General features: G+C 42.8%; 1 protein-coding gene across 4 annotated transcripts in view; it reads left to right on the top strand.

Annotated features, from left to right (window-relative positions):
- The first annotated feature begins 1,810 nt into the window (after positions 1-1,810).
- Kif3a (kinesin family member 3A) overlaps positions 1,811-18,239 on the top strand; it is a 40,663-nt gene continuing 24,234 nt past the window's right edge. For all 4 annotated transcript variants that reach the window (XM_087910640.1, XM_087910639.1, XM_087910638.1 and 1 more), the window contains exons 1-5: positions 1,811-1,959; positions 4,993-5,266; positions 15,046-15,190; positions 15,277-15,361; positions 17,721-17,826. In XM_087910640.1, coding sequence (XP_087766766.1) covers positions 1,954-1,959; positions 4,993-5,266; positions 15,046-15,190; positions 15,277-15,361; positions 17,721-17,826 — 616 coding nt within the window. In that variant the 5' untranslated portion in view covers positions 1,811-1,953. The remainder of the gene's footprint in view (positions 1,960-4,992; positions 5,267-15,045; positions 15,191-15,276; positions 15,362-17,720; positions 17,827-18,239) is intronic.

The following is an 18,239-nucleotide window of genomic DNA, read 5'->3' as shown; positions in this document are numbered from 1 at the left end:
AACAGGTTTGTGAGGTACTGAGAATGGAGCCCAGGGGTTCAAGCATGCTAGATAAGGACTCTATCAACCAAGTTGCTTCTGTTCTCCCTCAAGGATGCTATAGAAACAGGCTCTGTGTGTAGTTACTGTGTGGGAGAGATCATAGTGATTGTGGTGGTAAGGACCACATCCTGGTTTTACTTTATGGCAGATCCTCAATAGGCAGTGTTTAAGGGTTGGTACAGGGTGGGAGAAAGAGACTGGGGTTTGAGCAAAACAATTGCTGGAATTCTGCTTCTATTTGTTTTTTTAAAATATTTATTTATTTATTTATTATGTATACAATATTCTGTCTGTCCGTGTGCCTGCAGATCAGAAGAGGGCACCAGACCCCATTACAGATGGTTGTGAGCCACCATGTGGTTGCTGGGAATTGAACTTAGGACCTTTGGAAGAGCAGGCAATGCTCTTAACCTCTGAGCCATCTCTCCAGCCCCTCTGCTTCTATTTGTTGAGATGAAGGAAGTCCAAGGTGGAGCCTCTTGTGTGTCTGTGACAGAGACAGTGTAGAGTAAGGGAGGCAAACTGGTCTGGGGAATGGAATTTAACCTTTGACATGAAAAAATATCTGTTACACATCCAAGTGGACAGGTACTGGGCTGGAAAGGGTGGATAAATGACTTTTCTGGGCCAGGTTCCAGGCTAGGCCGTGGCAAGACAGGTGAGAATCTAGGCGAGCTCCTAAGGAGCTCCCTTTCTGCTGTGGTACATGAAATAAATTTTCAAGCAAGGTCATTATGAAAGGTCTTTTGCTCACCATGTGGGACACAGTGTACAATGAGCACTTTTATTTTTTACATTTGTATAGTATTAATAATTTGATTTTACACAACTACAAACCTTTTACATTAGTAGAAGGTATTTGAATGCAAAGCAATGCACACAGGATAGATTAATTTCACTCTTTCAGCAAACACTTTAATAGCATTTCCGAGATGTGACACAAAGAGACAAAACATCTAAAGTCTCTAGCTTCGAGCTACTTACAGTGGCCTCTATATCTCAGTGTAGTTTGATGTGATATCACATGCATTTGAATGCAGGATTATACAAGGTAAAAAAGGCATAGCTAGGAAACTGGATTAGTTTAGAATAGAGGCATCTCATAAACTTTAGGGCCAGCTCGATTGCTCAGTGGATAGAGGTGCCTGCCACTAAACCTGACTTTAATTCCATTAGTGAGGGCCACACACTGGAAGAAGAAAACAACTCTTGAAAACTGTCCTCTGGTCTCCACAGGTCTGAGTCATGGCATATGAATGAGTATTGGAGCACACACTCACAAAAATGGGTCTCTCCTACTCAGCATCTTTGAGAAATACAGAACATTTTACTAACATTCATGGCCAACGGTGTGATGTATTGAGGAACATTTTGTTATTTGTTTTTCGAGAAAGGGTTTCTCTGTAGCTTTGGAGCCTGTTCTGGAACTCACTATTGTAGACAAGGCTGGTCTCGAACTCACAGAGATGCTCCTGTCTCTGGCTCCCAAGTGCTGGGATTAAAGGTGTGCACCACCACTGGCACTCTCCTGTAACTTTTACTATTTGAGATAGTGCCAGCGCCAGAAGGCCCTCGCGATCTCAGCTGGCCAGGTGTCCCCACTGCTTCAACGGGACCCAGCTTTGCAACCTAGAGGAACGGCAGAGCTGCGCAGGCGCCGCCTCAGTCTGGCGTCCGTGGAGATGGACGCGAAAGTCCTTGCGCACGCGTACTGCAAGAAGCCGAGGGCAACCGAGATTGGGCGGGGCGAGCTCAGAGTGCGCCTGCGCACTGCCCTCTGTCGCTGAGTGAGCCGCAGTCTCTAGAGCACCAAGGTGTTTCAGTCGCCCGCGGCCAGCCTCGCCCGCAAACCCGGTGTTGTTGGGCTGCATCCCGAGCGGGGACGTTGGCGGAGTACGGGAAGCGGCCACCATGCCGGTGAGGACGGCCACTCGGCTGCTGGGGTTCCGACTCATCGTGGCGGCCCTGCTCGGGGGCGCGGCCGTTGCCATAGAAGCGCGCGGCGGGCGGGCGGGCGGGGCAGGGCGGTGGGGCCGCGAGGCCTGGGCAGGGAAGGGCGGCAGGGCGGGGGTCCTGCGCGCACGGGTCCTCCCCCCCCCCCCGGGACCCGTCCTGTCGCCCCACTGCGCGCTGCATCCCGTCGGGCCCGAGCTGGCTGACAGAAAAGCGCCGCGCGGCTGCCGGGGCTTGGTGGTTGCGCGTGGCCGCGAGGGTCGTGCGGATGCCCGCGACCCGAGTCCATTCTAGGTCCCTGGGTGTAAGCTGACAGACTTGCGCTCTTCGGGCGCCTTAGCTTATGGTGCAAAATGTGACCCGTAGGTGTCTTTGTGTAAGTATGCGGTGGCGATTTGGTTACCTTCTAAAATTTCACGGATTGTTATCGTGCCATAATAAGGGGGTGGTTGTCAGTCTCATTGGAGAAGACTTGAGCTGTGTATTTATCGGTTATGAGACCTCCGACGGCTCTTCAAATTGCCTGGGCCCTTAGTTCCCACACAAACTTATTGTGGCTTTTATCAGGGCGGAATAAAGTAATGCTCAGGACACTGGAAGGACAGGGCTTGACATTCTGCACAAAGTGCTCAATGCTTGTTTCTGTTTATTGCTTTCACAGTATGTATTCAATAAATACTGGGCACCAGCCGTGTATATGCTAATCATGTAGATGGTAGGGTTCGTTGAGCAAAACTTGCCAGGCATTTTTTAAAATTTAATTTTATGTTAAATGTATGAGTGCTTGCCTGCATGCATGCATGTGCACCACTGGCCAGAGGAAGGCAGAAGAGGGCGTGGGACTGTTTTGGAACTGTAGCTATAAGCAATGGAGAGCTGCCATCTGGGTGCTGGAAATCCAGCCCAGGTCCTCTGCAACAGCTAGTAAGTGCTCTTAACCACTGAGCCGCCTCTCCGGAGAGCCCTGTTTGCCAAGTTTTTGATTTTGGAGAAAGAGAAGCTTGCCTTTTGAGGCAGAAGTGAAAACCATACACACTAACAGAGAAAAGACAGTTTGAATAAATGAAGTGAGTGGCATATGATAGAGACAGTCTCTAGTGAATTGGAAACTGTTGCCATAAAGGAATGCTGGCCACATATCTGTAGCACTGTTCATAAAAACCCAGAGACAGATATTGGTGTTCAGCCTGAAGGTCAGAAAAGCAAAACAGCCAACGATTGGCTTTTACCTCTACCTCAGTCCGAAGTGGTGATCCTGGCTCTAGGAGTCCTCAAAATGAAACTGAGATTGAGAACTGCCTCCTCCCATTTTATATTCCTCTCTAGCTCTGGGATTAAAGGCATGCACCACTACTGCCTGGTTTCTTTGACAAACTAGGTGGCTACTGAGATTGAAGGCGTGTGTCACCACTGCCTGATCTGTAAGGCTGACCAGTGGGGCTATTTTACTCTCTGATCTTCAGACAAGCTTTATTTATTAAAATACAAATGAAATATCACTATAGATATCAGATCTACTTTTGTTTTCAAAAGACTTAAATTGCAGCCTGTCATTAGTGGTGCATGCCTTAAATCCCAGCACTCAGCAGCAGAGGCAGGCTGGTCTCTTGAGTTTGAGACCAGGCTAGTCTACAAATCGATCCCAGGACTGCCAGAACTGTTAGACAGAGATACCCTGTCTTGAAAACAAACACAAAAATAATCCAAGGCTGGCTATCCTTTGCTTCATAGTGAGTTCTAGGCTTCCCTGTGCTTCATGAGACCCTATATCAGAACAAAATAAAAATACTTGGAGCCAAATAAAAGAATTTTATGGACTGAATTCAGCCCCTTGACAGCTTGTTTGGAACTCAGGTGAAGGCAGAATGACAGACATCAATCAAGGAGCAAACAAGAGTAAAACTACCCTTCAAAAGCAGTATGTGCTCTCAGAGTCTATTTAAATGATAAAAAAAAAACAACCCAGCATTTGACCTAGTGAGAGGTATTCCCAAAGGAAGTGGCTGTTGAGCTAGAAACTGAAGGATGAATAGATATTATCTAAGTGAAGGACTCCAGGAAAGGACCCTGGAACCCAGGGAGTTGTGGCTGAGGGGAGGCAGAGTGTTTTGTGAAACCCAGAAACCTTTCTAGACGACCTTAACATTGTTTATTTTGGGCTTGTTATCTGTGGGAAAGTTTTGCATTGGAGAGTATCCTGATTTGATTTGTGTAAGAGGACATACTGAAAGACACTTTAATCAAGTGCAGGAGCATAATTAGGAGACTGCAGTGCAGGGCCCAGGTGATGTGACTTAGCCTAGGGTGATGAAGGCTGAGCTGGAGAGAAGCATAATGACAGTAATAGGATTGTTTTGAGTTAGTCCTTAGTTATGGAAAATTTTGAAAATCAAAACTTTATACAAACATTCATATGACGTTTTCCCTGTATGTCATTGGCCTTCTCTGTCCTTAACTTATTGTTGTCTTCTGTAGAGAAGGTAAGTCATGTGTGGATTTTTTTTCTTTTTTTTTTAAATTTATTTATTTATTATGTATACAATATTCTGTCTACATGCATGCCTGAAGAGGGCACCAGACCTCATTACAGGTGGTTGTGAGCCACCATGTGGTTGCTGGGAATTGAACTCAGGACCTCTGGAAGAGCAGGCAATGCTGTTAACCGCTGAGCCATCTCTCCAGACCCCATGTGTGGATTTTTGCTATGATAAAAATTTTACAAATGCATTCTAGAAAATGGAACTAGATGTCATGGGAGAGCAGAGGATCTCATACATTGTGGGTTTGTTTTGAAACAGGGTCTCACTGTATTATATAAGCTGATCTCAAACTCACAGAGAGCCACCTGCCTCTGCCTCTGCCTCTGCCTCCGCCTCTGCCTCCTGGAGTGCTGAGATCACATTCAGGGTGCTGAAGTGGAAAAGTAACCTTTTTCAGGTATAAATTTAGGGCAAAATGAATGTTCTTCTTATTCTTTGTAAACATTGTCTCCACCAGATCAATAAATCCGAGAAGCCAGAAAGCTGCGATAATGTGAAGGTTGTTGTTAGGTGCCGGCCCCTCAATGAGAGAGAAAAGTCAATGTGCTACAGACAGGCGGTCAGCGTTGATGAGATGAGGGGAACCATCACCGTCCATAAGACCGATTCTTCCAACGAACCTCCAAAGACATTTACTTTTGATACTGTTTTTGGACCAGAAAGTAAACAACTTGATGTGTATAACTTAACTGCAAGACCTATTATTGACTCTGTTCTGGAAGGCTACAATGGTGAGTGATGTGCAGCTTGCTTTATTGTTGTGAAGTAACACCCAGTAAGATGAGTGGTTTACCTGTTGCAGTTACAGTGTTGTGAGATACAGTAAACATTTGCAGTTGTGAGGCCCACCACGTGATGTCATTTTAGACCCCAGCGCCATCCTCAACATTCCTTTCCACTGGTTTTGCAACCTCCCACCCTGCGTCCTTTGGTCTGCCTTCATGTCACAATACTTTTGTCTTTTTGAAATTCCATTTATGACATCTTAAAATGCCATCTCTTTATTTTTAAAAATCTATTTTCAGTTTACATGTATATGTATTTCACCTATGTGTAGGCACCAAGTGTGTGCTTGTGTCACGTGTGTGCAGTGCTCATGGAAGTCAGAAGAAGACAGTCAACCCGGGGACTGAAGTTAAAGATGGTTGTGAACCATGTGTGAGTGCTGAGAGTCCAACCTGGGCCCAGACAGGTTTCTCTGTGTAGCAGCGCTGGACAGCCAGTTTGTAGACTAGGCTGGCCTCTAACCCAGAATTCTACCTATCTCTTTTCTCTTGAATGCTGGGGTTACAGACATGGACCACCATCACCTGGCTCAAGTACTTTCTTTTTTTAAACATCATTTTCTTTCTTTTTGTGTAATGTTTTTGAAGTTTACCTATCTTTGCATATTATCAGTTCTTTGTGACTTAATGAGAAAAAGAATGATTTATTTTTTTATTTTATGTGTATGAGTGAGTGTTTGCCCATATGTATGTGCACCATGTGCATGCCTGGTATTCTCAGAGGCTATCAGAGGCCATCAGATCTGTGAGTCACCGTGTCAGTTCTAGGAATCAAGCCTAGGTCCTCTGGAAGAGCAGCAAGGACTTTAACCACGGAGCTGTCTTTCCACCCCTACTTATGTGTGTTTGGTTGGTTGGTTGGTTTTCCCCTTTGTATTTTAATGTAGATTTTATAACCATCGTATCTGTTTCCATAAAATAGATTTTGGTCACAATTGTGTTGACACTATTGAATCTTCTGTTTATGTCCTACTTAATTAACTCTTTCACTTCTGATAGTTTTTTTGTTATTCTTACATACTTAAAAAGTTACATTTACTTACTTATATGAGGCCATGTGTACCATGGCCATGGGTATAGCAACCAGAAGACAACTTGGAGCAATCATTTCTTGCTTTCACCACGGGTATCCCAAGCATCAAACTTATTGTCGGGTTTGGTGACAAGTGTCTTACCCACTCAGCCTCTTTCTTGCCCACTCTTCAGCATTCTATTGTAAATAGAATTGTTTGCATAATTTTATTTTGTGATTAAGTATTGTTAGTATCCAGAAATATGACAGACAGTGGTGGTGCACCTTTAATCCCAGCACTCAAGAGGCAGAGACAGGTGGATCTCTGTGAGTTTGAGGCCTGCCTGGTCTGCAGAGTGAGTTCCAGGACAGACAAACAAACCCTGTCTCAGAAAAAACCAAAACCAAAACACAACAACAAAATACATACATATATGTGTATGTGTGTGTACATAAACACATATATCTCTCTCTATATATGTATATATAGATACAGAAATACATTTGATTTTTAAGTATTTTTCTTATTAAGATAAAATTCAAGTGACATAAATCCACTCATCATTTTATAGTATCAGATTCCTAGGTTTTCAGTGGATCACATGTTCTTAAGACAGTTTTCCAGCAACCCAAGGATTCTGGATCTCAGTGTCAGCCATAACAGCCTTCTCAGCACTGCTTCTCTGTTGGAGTTTTCCTGCTCTGGCGGTTCAGGGCAAGGGGCTCACTTACTGAGTAGTCTTTTATCTGACTTCTTTCATTAGCATTTGCTAGGTTCATTCTTATTGTAGAATGTATCAGGATTCATTCATTACAAGACCGAATAATATTCCACTGTATAGATGCATTTTGTTTGTATACTTCATCAGTTGAACATTTGGGTTATTTCTAGCTGTTAGGAATAATGTTGTTATGCATATTCTTATACAAGCTTTTAATTTTTATGAACATACACACCTAGGAGTGTAGTTGCTGAGTTATGGGGTAACTTCCCTTGACCCTTTGAAGACCTGTCAAATGGTATTTCACAGTTCCATCACTATTTTGTATTCCTAACAGCAGTGTGAGCGTTCCAGTTTCTCCGTGTCTTTGCCAGCATCTGTTATCATTCTGGTAGTGTTGACCTCATAGCACAAAGTGCTGTTTCATGCCTTGCAGATGATTTTATATATTGATTTTATAGATTTATATATTCAGCAAGATTGTATTGTGCAACCTTGCTAAACTTAGTAATTCTAGTTGATTTTTAGTGTTTGCCCCAGGGGTAGGTTGGTGATCAAATTCAGACCCTTATACTTACAAAAAATTCTCTAGGATTTTCTACATGCATAATTATATTGTCTGCCAGTAAAGACAGTTTTTACTTTTCATTCCAGTCTTTTGCCTTTAATTTCATTTTGTTGCCTGATACTCTGGCCAGGAACTCCAGTGAGTGTTGAGCACAGAGTGATCGTTGTCTCCTCCTGATCTTGGGGAAATGTACACCTTCTTTGACTGGTGGGCTGATGCGCCTGTGTCCATCCGCCATATACCTGCTTTGGTGCCATCTAAAAGACTTTGACATACAGATCATGTTTTTGCTTACACCCATTTTAGGATGCTTTCTATTATACTTTGTGTATGTATGTGCACATGTTTATGTGTTTGTACCTTTATGTTTGTGCCAGCATGCATGCATGTATTACCCACATGTTTGCCATCTTGGTGACTTTTTTTTTATTGTGAAATTTTTTTTTTCTGTTTGACTTTTTTTTTCCTGCCCCAGTGCTTTGTGCTTACTAGGCAAGTACTCTACTGCTAAGCTACGACCTCAACCCTGTGAAATCATTCCCCTTACTCTTTGCTCTGGAACTGGCTCTTGTCTGGTATTATTATGGACACTGTGGTTTGTCTTCTGATTGGTGTTAGCATGGTGTGTCCTTTCTCCATCCTTTTAATTCATTTGTGTTTTTGATATTGAAAGTACCTTTCTTTTTTAAAAAGTGTTGGGAGGGGAGGGAGAAGGGTGTGTACATGCCACAAGGCTTGTGTGGAGGCCAGAGGATACCTCTGTGGAATTGGTTCAGTAGTGTAACATGAAGGGCCGGCTTGTTGGGGTTTCTGTCCCGCCCGGTACCCCACAGCCGGCAACTCCCAAGGAAAATCACACACAGTACTCCATAAGATTATAAACTGATTGGCCCATTAGCTCCGGCTTCTTGTTAACCCTTGTAACTTATATTAACCCATTATTATTATCTATGTTAGCCGCACAGCTCAGTACCTTTCTCAGCTGGGCAGGTTACATGCTGCCTCTTCGGTGGTCTGTGCAGGAATGGCGGAGGGAGCTTCCTGCTTCCCAGAATATTCCTGTTCTCATTGCCCCACCTCTACTTCCTGTCTGGTTGACCCACCTATACTTCCTGCCTGGGCAATCAGCGTTTTATTAAAATACATGATTGACAGAATACAGACAATTCTCCCACACTACAGTAGTTCCAGGGTTTCAGTTGACCAGGTTAGCATGGCAAGTGACTGTGCCCGCAGAACATCTCAATGTTCTGAAAGTGGAATTCTAACAAAGAGCTGCAGTGGAGTCTTCCACTGCACCATCATCCCAAGTATGTCTTTCTCCTCAGTTGCCTTGAAGACTTTTTGCTTTAGTGTAGGTTTCATTTTATTTGATTGTATGTGATTTGTTGACTCTGTCTTTGTGTTTCTTATGTTTGTGGTGTTAAACCCTTTTGCATTTGTAGATTATAGATTTCATCCATTGTGGGACATTTTGTGCTGTTCTTCAAATGTTTGTAGTCCTTATCCTCATTTCTTTTGGAAACTCCAGAGATGTGTGGGAGCACTTGAAATTGTCTTGGCTGCCCTGTGCTCTGTTTTGCTTGTAGATCATGTTTCCTAGTTACTGCTCTCTCTGTGACGCCAGTTGCCCTTAGCGCTCTCACTGCAGTTTCTGTCCCCCACACTGTGGTCTGTGTCTAATTGTCTGGGGTCTTCATGTCTCATATCCATGTTGCTCTAGCCCTGTTGCTGTGCTTTGGCACTAATTCTGGCTCTTCTCAGTTTAAGTTTTAGTTGACTGATTTGTTTTCTTTTTTTTATTTTATACAATATTTTTTAAAGATTTATTTATTTTATGTATATGAGTTCTCTATCTGCATGTACAACGTTATGCCAGAAGGGGGCACCAGATCTCATTACATATGGTTGTGAGCCACCGTGTGGGTGCTGGGAATTGAACTTAGGTCCTCCAGAAGAGCAACCAGTGCTCTTAACTCCTGGTTCGTCTCTCCAGTCCCATCTGATTGTTTTAATAGACCTTATATCATTTTGCTTTTCTGTAAATGTGGCAATTTCTGGTTAGATGCTAGACATTGTAGTCTTTTTTAGTTCCTATAAACATTTTGTTCTCAGAGCAGTTAATTGAAAACCATCTTGATTCTTTGAGGGAGGTGTGTTCTCATTCGCTCTTCTTTTTCTCTCACTCACTTCCCTCCTTCCCTTCTTCTTCCTTCCTTCTTGTTGGTTTGGAGTCAGGGTCTCATGTAGCCTAGATTGGTCTTGAACTTGCTATATAGCCAAAGTTGGCCTCAGACTCACCATGTGCCCAGAATAATCTTGAATCCTCCTGTTCCTGCCTCCTAACTTCTGGTGTCATGGACATGTGTCACCAGACCTGGCTTCAGAGTTTCTCAAGATTGGCTAGTAAGACCAGAATAGTGCTCCCTCTTTCTCACCGTTGAGGTAAGATCCTTTGTGTATTGTACTGAACATCCTGTGAATTGTGGGGTTTTCCACTCTATCTATTCTTGGCTAGTGTGAATACTGACCTTTCTTCTTTCCAGTTTTTCCACATACTTCTCCCCACCCCCTTTAGATGGCTTCCTTCCTTGTTCTTATATCTGGGTACTTGATGCTTGAGGATCCTCTGCCAGTGTCCAGAGCTCTCTCTGCATCTCTCTCCCCAGGACACTGCCTCTCTAAACTTTGGTCATTTTAGTCTCATTTTGAAGTTCTCACAGGATGTCTGCTGGCCTCTGTTTGTGGCCTTCTCTTGTTCTGTGACTTGAATTTTTTGATGTTTCCTAAGATCTGTATTTGACCTATTCAGCAAGCATTTGCCTGTGTCTGCTGTAGGTTGAGGAACTGGAGTGAATGAGGCCCCAGTCTCAGTCCTCAGGTGAGGCTAAAGAGATAGCATAAGCTTCCTACCATAAACCCACTGAGGCCCAGGTCAGTTCCTGACTTCCAACATAGGGAAGTGCAGCACGAATAATAAAAACACAGAGACAGATATTGGGGTTCAAGCTGAAGAGCAGAGAAACAAAACAGCCAGCCACTAAAGAAGTCTTAACCTCTACCAAGACTGGGCAACTGCCGACTGTACCCTGAGCCTCTGTCTTCTCCTGTTTTATATTTCCCTTTGGTACTGGATCTGTTTCTGTACTGATCTTGTATAGCCCAGGATGACCTTGAACTCACAGAGATCCACCTGCCTCTGTCTTCTGGGATTAAAGGTGTGACTTTACTGCCTGGCCTCTAGTGGCTTAATTTTAACCTCTGATCTTCAGGCAAACTTTATTTATTAAAACATAACTAAAATATAATGATTGGGAAGTTTCCTCAGGGCTTCAGTTAAGGACAGGAGCATGGAGACCATGATTTTATTTTTTTTTGAGACAGTCTCTCTACTAATTCTGACTGCATAGAAATCACTATCAGTCTGACCTTGAACTCACAGATATCCACCTGCCTCTGCTTCCCAAGTGCTGAGCTAAAGATGTATGCCACCACACCAGAATTAGATTGTTTTTTAATTAATTGATTTATAAACTGTTGCTTTCATGTTTCCTACTTTCAGTTCTAGCCAGTATGGTTTATTAATTTAGTCCTTGTTACTCCTTCTTGGAATAAAAAATGTTACTGCTTTAATTTTGAGTTATGTATTTTTAAAAATAAATACAATGAGGAATGGTGTTTGGCTATCAAGAGTTTGTACCTATTTTCCATTGTCTTGTGCCAGCTCTGGAAATTGTAATAACAGTATAACAAGTTGGAAGAGATAATACTTAGGAATGCTGTAACACTTAGCACAGTTCGTTCTCCATTGCTGAAATGTAATTTAGGTATAATGTTTTGGATTTTGGGGGGCAGGTATTAATCTTTACCTGTTTTAAAATGCTATTAGCTAGGTTCATTAATGCATGCCTACACCACCTACTTGGAAGGCCAATATAGGAAGATGACATAAGCCAGAAGTTCAGGATTCGCCTGGGAAGCATAATGAGACCCTATATCAAGAAATAATAATAGACTTTATTTTTAGAATAGTTTTAGGTTCACAGCAAAGTATAGACAGCTCTGGTGGAACTGTGCAGAGCCTTCTCAATGGGACTGTCCCCACCAGAGCCAAATAAATGCACTGAAGCCAGTGTGCTGGCTTTACCATAATCATCGTCACCTAAAACCCCTCATTGACATTCAGGTTCACTCTGTATGTTGTCCTGGCCTTCTGTTCTCTAACTGATGTATGCACAGCTTCCTTGCTTGTTCCAGTCATTGGCTCTTGGAGCGACTGTCATCTGGAAGCTGCAACTCTGACAGAACAGCCTCTCTGGTTTTACATTGCTTTAGGTCATGGCTCCAATAAACTTGTGTGATGGGGTCTGCCAGTTTCTCTGGCTTTCTGTGAATCCATATTCCTTTTCCATCTCTGTTTCTTCCATCCTGGTGGCTTCAGTTCCTAGAAGTCTCTGTTCTCCTTGTCTCCCTTCTGGTTCTTTCTTGTACATTTTGAATCTTAGTGTAAGCTCACTTCTCCTTGACCTCTGACCTCTTCCTCTCCCAGCTATCCCTGGGCCTGGTTTATCCCTACTTTGTCTAGATTTGTTTCTCACCATAAGACCAGAGTTTGTTAAAGTCTTCATTTGATTCTTATTCTGTGTAGAATAGGCTGTCTCACCCTGTTTACCACTGTGCAGACTTCTCTGGAAGTTGATCTAATGTCAAGCACTAGATGTGGAGGACTCAAACAGATGTTTCCACTCTGCAGCCTGTGTTCTGCATGCTTTTGCTGTCCTTCGCGGCCTGTATTTTAATGGCCTCCTCCAATTTAATTAGAATTAACTACAATGTAAATTTTCTTTCCTTTTTTTTTTTTTTTTTTTTTTGAGACAAGGTGCCTCTGTGTAACCGCTGCCGTCACTATATAGACCATTCTGGCCTTAAAATCCCAGAGATCCCATCTGCCTCTCCTTGGGATTAAAGGCAGGGGCTACCTCAACCAGCCAACATAAGAATTTTGCATTTAGGGTTTAGGATACTTTCTAAAGATTAGTTATTAGGAGTGTTTTGTTGATTCTGGTGCTTCAACAATACTTAGTGTAATGGTAAAAATAAAATAGCACCGTTCCCCGAGGGGCAGTAGTGGGCAGCAGGTCCCAGGCAGGGAGCCAAGTGGCTGATGAGAGACCTCGGCAGGTGAGAGAGAGATGGATAGGCACACCATACAGAGTGAGGTTACATATTTATTTAGTTTTATTTAGTGGGTTACGGAGGGGAAAGAGAGGAGGAAGAGATGGGGGCGGGAAGGGGAGAAGAAAGAGGAAAAAAAGAGAGGAGCTCAGGCTGGAAGCCTCAGCTATAGGTCTAGAGTGGGGGGGGGAATGGGAGGGGGTGAGGGGGCGGGGCTTGTTTCTTAAAGGCACAGGACAGACCATTACACTTAATTTGTGTGGCATGACACCTGTTGTACATGTTAATACTAAAGGTTGTATGTGTACTACATATGCTTTTTGAGACAGAGTTTCTCTGTAGCTTTGGAGTCTGTCCTGAATGACCTCAAACTCACAGAAATCCAACTGTCTCTGCCTCCCAAGTGCTGGGATTAAAGACATGTGCGCCACCGCTGCCCAGTTTGTTTTTATTTTTGAGACAGGGTTTCTCTGTATAACTCTGGATGTCCTGGAACTCATAGCAGTCCACCTGCTGGTGCCTCCAAGTGCTGGAATTAAAGTGCATTACCACTAACCGGACTTTTTTTTTTTTTATTGAGATAGTCTCACTGTGTAGCCCAAGCTGCTCTCAAACTTGCAATGATCCCATTACTCTTCCTTTCCAGTGCTGAGATTATAGATGCGTGTCATTGTGCCTATCTTTAGAATAAAGTTTTAGTTGAGGGAGTATGTTACATTGTAGCATGAGTAATAAAAACCTAGAGACAGATATCAGAGGTCCACCCTGAAGGTCAGAAAAGCAAAACAACCAGCCACTAGCTTTTACCTCTATCTCAGACCAAAATGACAATCCTGACTCCAGGAATCTCAGAATGAGACTGGGAACTGTCTTCTCCTGTGTGTGTGTGTGTGTGTGTGTGTGTGTGTGTGTATGTGTGTGTGTGTATATATATATGTATATGTACATATATACACACATACATTTTTATTGATACTTATTGAGCTCTATATTTTTCTCTGCTCCCCTCTCTGCCTCTCCCCTCTCCCCTTCAGTCTTCCCCCAAGGTCCCCATGCTCCCAGTTTACTCAGGAGATCTTTTCTTTTTCTACTTTCTGCTTCCCATGTAGATTATATCTATGTAAGACTCTCCGCATTGTTGTCTAAGTTCTCTGGGATGGTGGTTTGTAGGCTGGCTTTCTTTGCTTTATGTTTAAAAAACCACCTATGAGTGAGTACATATGATAATTGTCTTTCTGTGTCTGGGTTACCTCACTCAAAATAATGTTTTCTAGCTCCATCCATTTTCCTGCAAAATTCAAGCTGGTTTTTTTTTCTGCTGTGTAGTACTCCATTGTGTAAATGTGCCACATTTTTCTTATCCATTCTTCAGTCGAGGGGCATTTAGGTTGTTTCCAGGTTCTGGCTATGACAAACAAAGCTGCTATGAACATAGTTGAGCACATGTCCTTGTGGCACGATTGAGCATCCTTTGGATATATGCCCAAAAGTGGTATTATTGGGTCTTGAGGAAAGTTGTTTCCTATTTTTCTGAAAAATCGCTACACTGATATCAAAAGGGGTTGTACCAGCTTGCATTCCCACCAGCAATGCAGAAGTGTTCCCTTTACCCCACAACCTCTCCAGCATAAGTTGTCATCAGTATTTTTGATCTTGGCCATTCTTACAGGTGTAAGATGGAATCTCAGAGTTGTTTTGATTTGCGTTTCTCTGATGACTAAGGATGTTGAACATTTAAGTGTCTTTCAGCCATTTTAGATTCCTCTGTTGAGAGTTCTCTGTTTAGGTCTGTACTCCATTTTTTTTTATTGGATTATGTGATCTTTTGGTGTCCAATTTCTTGAGTTCTTTGTATATTTTTGAGATCAGACCTCTGTCTGATGTGAGGTTAGTGAAGATCTTTTCCCATTCTGTAGGCTGTCGTTTTGTCTTGTTGACCATGTCCTTTGTCTTCTCCTGTTTTATATTCCTTTCTAGGGCTGGGATTAGAGGTGTGCACTACTACTGCCTGGTTTCTATGGCAAACTAGTGTGGCTACTGGCTTTAAAGGTGTGTGTCACCATTGCCGGGTCTGTAAGACTGACCAGTGGGGCTATTTTACTCTCTGATCTTCAGGCAAGGTTTATTTATTAAAATACAAATGAAATATTATATTACATTACATAACAGTGTCAACAGCTTAATTTTAAGATTCATTGTTCTATATCATTAGATTCTGGAAGTAACAGGTTTTCTGCACCATTCTCAGGGACCATTTTTGCATATGGACAGACTGGGACAGGCAAGACTTTCACCATGGAAGGTGTCCGTGCCGTGCCGGGGCTCAGAGGAGTCATACCCAACTCATTTGCTCACATATTCGGTCACATTGCAAAAGCAGAGGGGGACACGAGGTGAGCAGTGCTTCCTTTCCAGACCCGGGAACGGCACCAGATTTATAAACACACTTAAGACAGTGAGTATTCCTTTGTACTTGCAGGTTTTTGGTTCGAGTGTCATACTTGGAGATATATAATGAAGAAGTTCGAGACCTTTTGGGCAAGGATCAGACACAGCGGTTAGAGGTAAGAATGAAATTAGAGTTAAGATAAAAGTTGGAGGGCAGGGTGTAGTGGTGCATGCCTTTAGTCCCGGTACTCAAGAGGCAGAGGCAGACGGATGTCTGTGAGTTTGAGGCCAGTCTGGTCTATAGAGAGAGTTCCAGAACAGTCAGGGCTACACAGAGAAACACTGTCTTAAAAAAAAGGAAAAAAAATTGGCCAGACTGTTGTCATAGATGAGTGCCTAGCCCAGTTGTCACCAGAGAGGCTTCCTCCAGCAGCTGATGGGAGCAGATGCAGAGACCCCCAACCCAAACATTAAACAGAGCTTGGGGAACTCTGCATAAGATGGGGAGGAAGGATTATAGAAGTCAGAAGGGTTGAGCACACCAGAACACGGTCCACAGAATCAACTAAGCTGGGCTCATAAGGCTTCACAGAGACTGCAGCAATAATCAAGGAGTTTGCCTGGGTGCTAGGTCTTCTTCACACACGCTGTGCTAGTTTAGCCTGGGGTGTTTTTGGGGCTCGTAAGAGTGAGAGTAGAGGTGTCTTAAACTTTTTTTTTAAATATATATATATTAAAAAAAACTTACTTCTGATATATATATATATATATATATATATATATATATATAATATATATAAAGCTTTCATTTAGTGTATATTGGGGTTTTGCCTGTCTGTGTGAAGGTGTCAGATCCCCTGAAACTTGAATTACAGGTGGTTATGAGCTGCCATGTGGGTGCTGGGAATTGAACCTGAGTCCTTTGGAAGAGCAGCCAGTGCTCTTAACCTCTGAGCCATCTCTCCAGCTCATGTTTGACTCTTTTATCTGCTCTTGGGATCTTTTTCCTTCTACTGGGTTGCCTCATCCAGCCTAGATATGAAGGTTTGTACTTTGTCTTGTTGCATCTCTGTCTTAGTTAGGTTTTTATTGCTGTGAAGAGACACCATGTCCATAGCAATTTTTATAAAGAGAACATTTAATTGGGGTGGCTCACTCACAGTTCAGAGGTTCAGCCCATTATCATCATGTTGGGGAGCATGGCAGCATGCAGGCAGATGTGGTGCTGGCTACATCTTGACTGACAGTCATCCTAAGGGAAGCTTGCACAAGAGAGACCTCAAAGCCCATACCAACAGTGATGCACTCCTCCAACAAGGCCACACCTCCTAATGGTGCCACTCCCTTTGGGGGCCATTTTCTTTCAAACAACCACACTTGTGCTGTGTTCTGTTGATATCACTGGGAGGCCTGCTTTTTTTCTGAATGGAAAGGGAGGAACAGTGGAAGCAGGGAGGAGAAGGGAGGAATCAGGGACAGGAGGAGATGGGAAGTAGAGACTGGAAGGAGTGGAGGGAGGAGAGGCTATGGTTGGGATGTATTGTATGAAAATAAATAAATAAATAAATAAATAGAAACATGAAAACAAATTGGAATAGAGTGCTTGCCAGACTAAGGTCCTTTTTGTACAAAGAGTACTAACAAAAATTACCTGCATCTGCCACAAATACAAACCCATCTGAGCATAAGTCACTGAAGCACAGCTGCTGAGTCGGGTGGTAAATTTGGGAGATATTGGCATCTTAAAAATATTTTTTAAGATATTTATTTATTATGTATACAATATTCTGTCTGCGTGTATGCCTGAAGGCCAAAAAAGAGCACCAGACCTCATTACAGATGGTTGTGAGCCACCATGTGGTTGCTGGGAATTAAACTCAGGACCTTTGGAAGAGCAGGCAATGCTCTTAACCTCTGAGCCATCTCTCCAGCCCCTTAAAAATATTTTAAGATGCAAGACAAACAAGGAAAAATGAACCTTTTAAATACTAGTATTGGGTTTTTTATTTTTGTAAGTGCCTGGCTTGATTTTTCTATTTGAATATCCTTGCCAGTGTTCTCCTACCTCAAACCAGTCTGCCTTCTATTTTTGCAAGTTTTAGGTTAAATATCACATTGCTGAAGCTCACCCTGGGCCCTTTACTAGCTTGTCCTTGAGTACATTCCCAGGGTGGCAAGATGGTTCAACAGGTAAAGGGACTTGCCTCTGAGCCTGAGGATTCACATGGTGGAAGGAGAGAACCAACTCCCACGTGCTGTCTTCTGACCTGTGTGCCCTGCGTGCACCACATGCATGCACGCACGCACTCGTGCAGTTTTTAGTGAACTGTCCTCTCACTGTCTTGTATTTTATTCATGGCGTCACAGATAATTTGTGTGCAGCGTGCATTTGTGCTAATGCACTATCACCTGTGTGAGTGCGGTTCATAGCCACACTTCGCTTTCTTCCCTTGTATGACAGTAGATGCTCAGTATACAACTGGAAAACTTACGTCATAAATATAGCCTTAGGCATGATTTGTGTTTGCTTTTTAGGTTAAAGAAAGGCCTGACGTGGGAGTGTATATCAAAGATTTATCAGCTTATGTGGTCAATAATGCTGACGATATGGATAGAATCATGACACTGGGCCATAAAAATCGTAAGTGTGTTACATAACTGTGATGAAGTGCCTGTATTCGAATGCTGGTTAAGAAGCAAATAAATACAACTTTTGCCCTGTAGAGGTTGATTTTTTTTTTTAAAGTCCATTCTTTTTATTTACTATCTAGGGAGCATATGTGAGTGACCAATAACATAGATTGTTTTTATGCTGACTGAAGTTTTCTTTTTATTAATACCAATTCTTCCTTATTTATTTGTTTGTTTGTTTGTTTGTTTATAGGCAGGGTCATACTGTCCTAGTGAGACTTTATTTTATTTATTTGTTTATTTATTTTTTTGTTTTTTTGAGATAGGGTTTCTCTGTGTAGCTTTGAAGCCTGTCCTGGAACTCACTCTGTAGACCAGGCTGGCCTTGAACTCACAGGCCTCTGCCTCCTGAGTACTGGGATT

The sequence above is a fragment of the Myodes glareolus genome, chromosome 9 (assembly GCF_982192425.1).
Source record: "Myodes glareolus chromosome 9, mMyoGla1.1, whole genome shotgun sequence".
NCBI lineage: Eukaryota > Metazoa > Chordata > Mammalia > Rodentia > Cricetidae > Myodes > Myodes glareolus.
The sequence above is the reverse complement of the archived record's forward strand: the minus strand, read 5'-3'. Positions and strand labels throughout refer to the sequence as shown.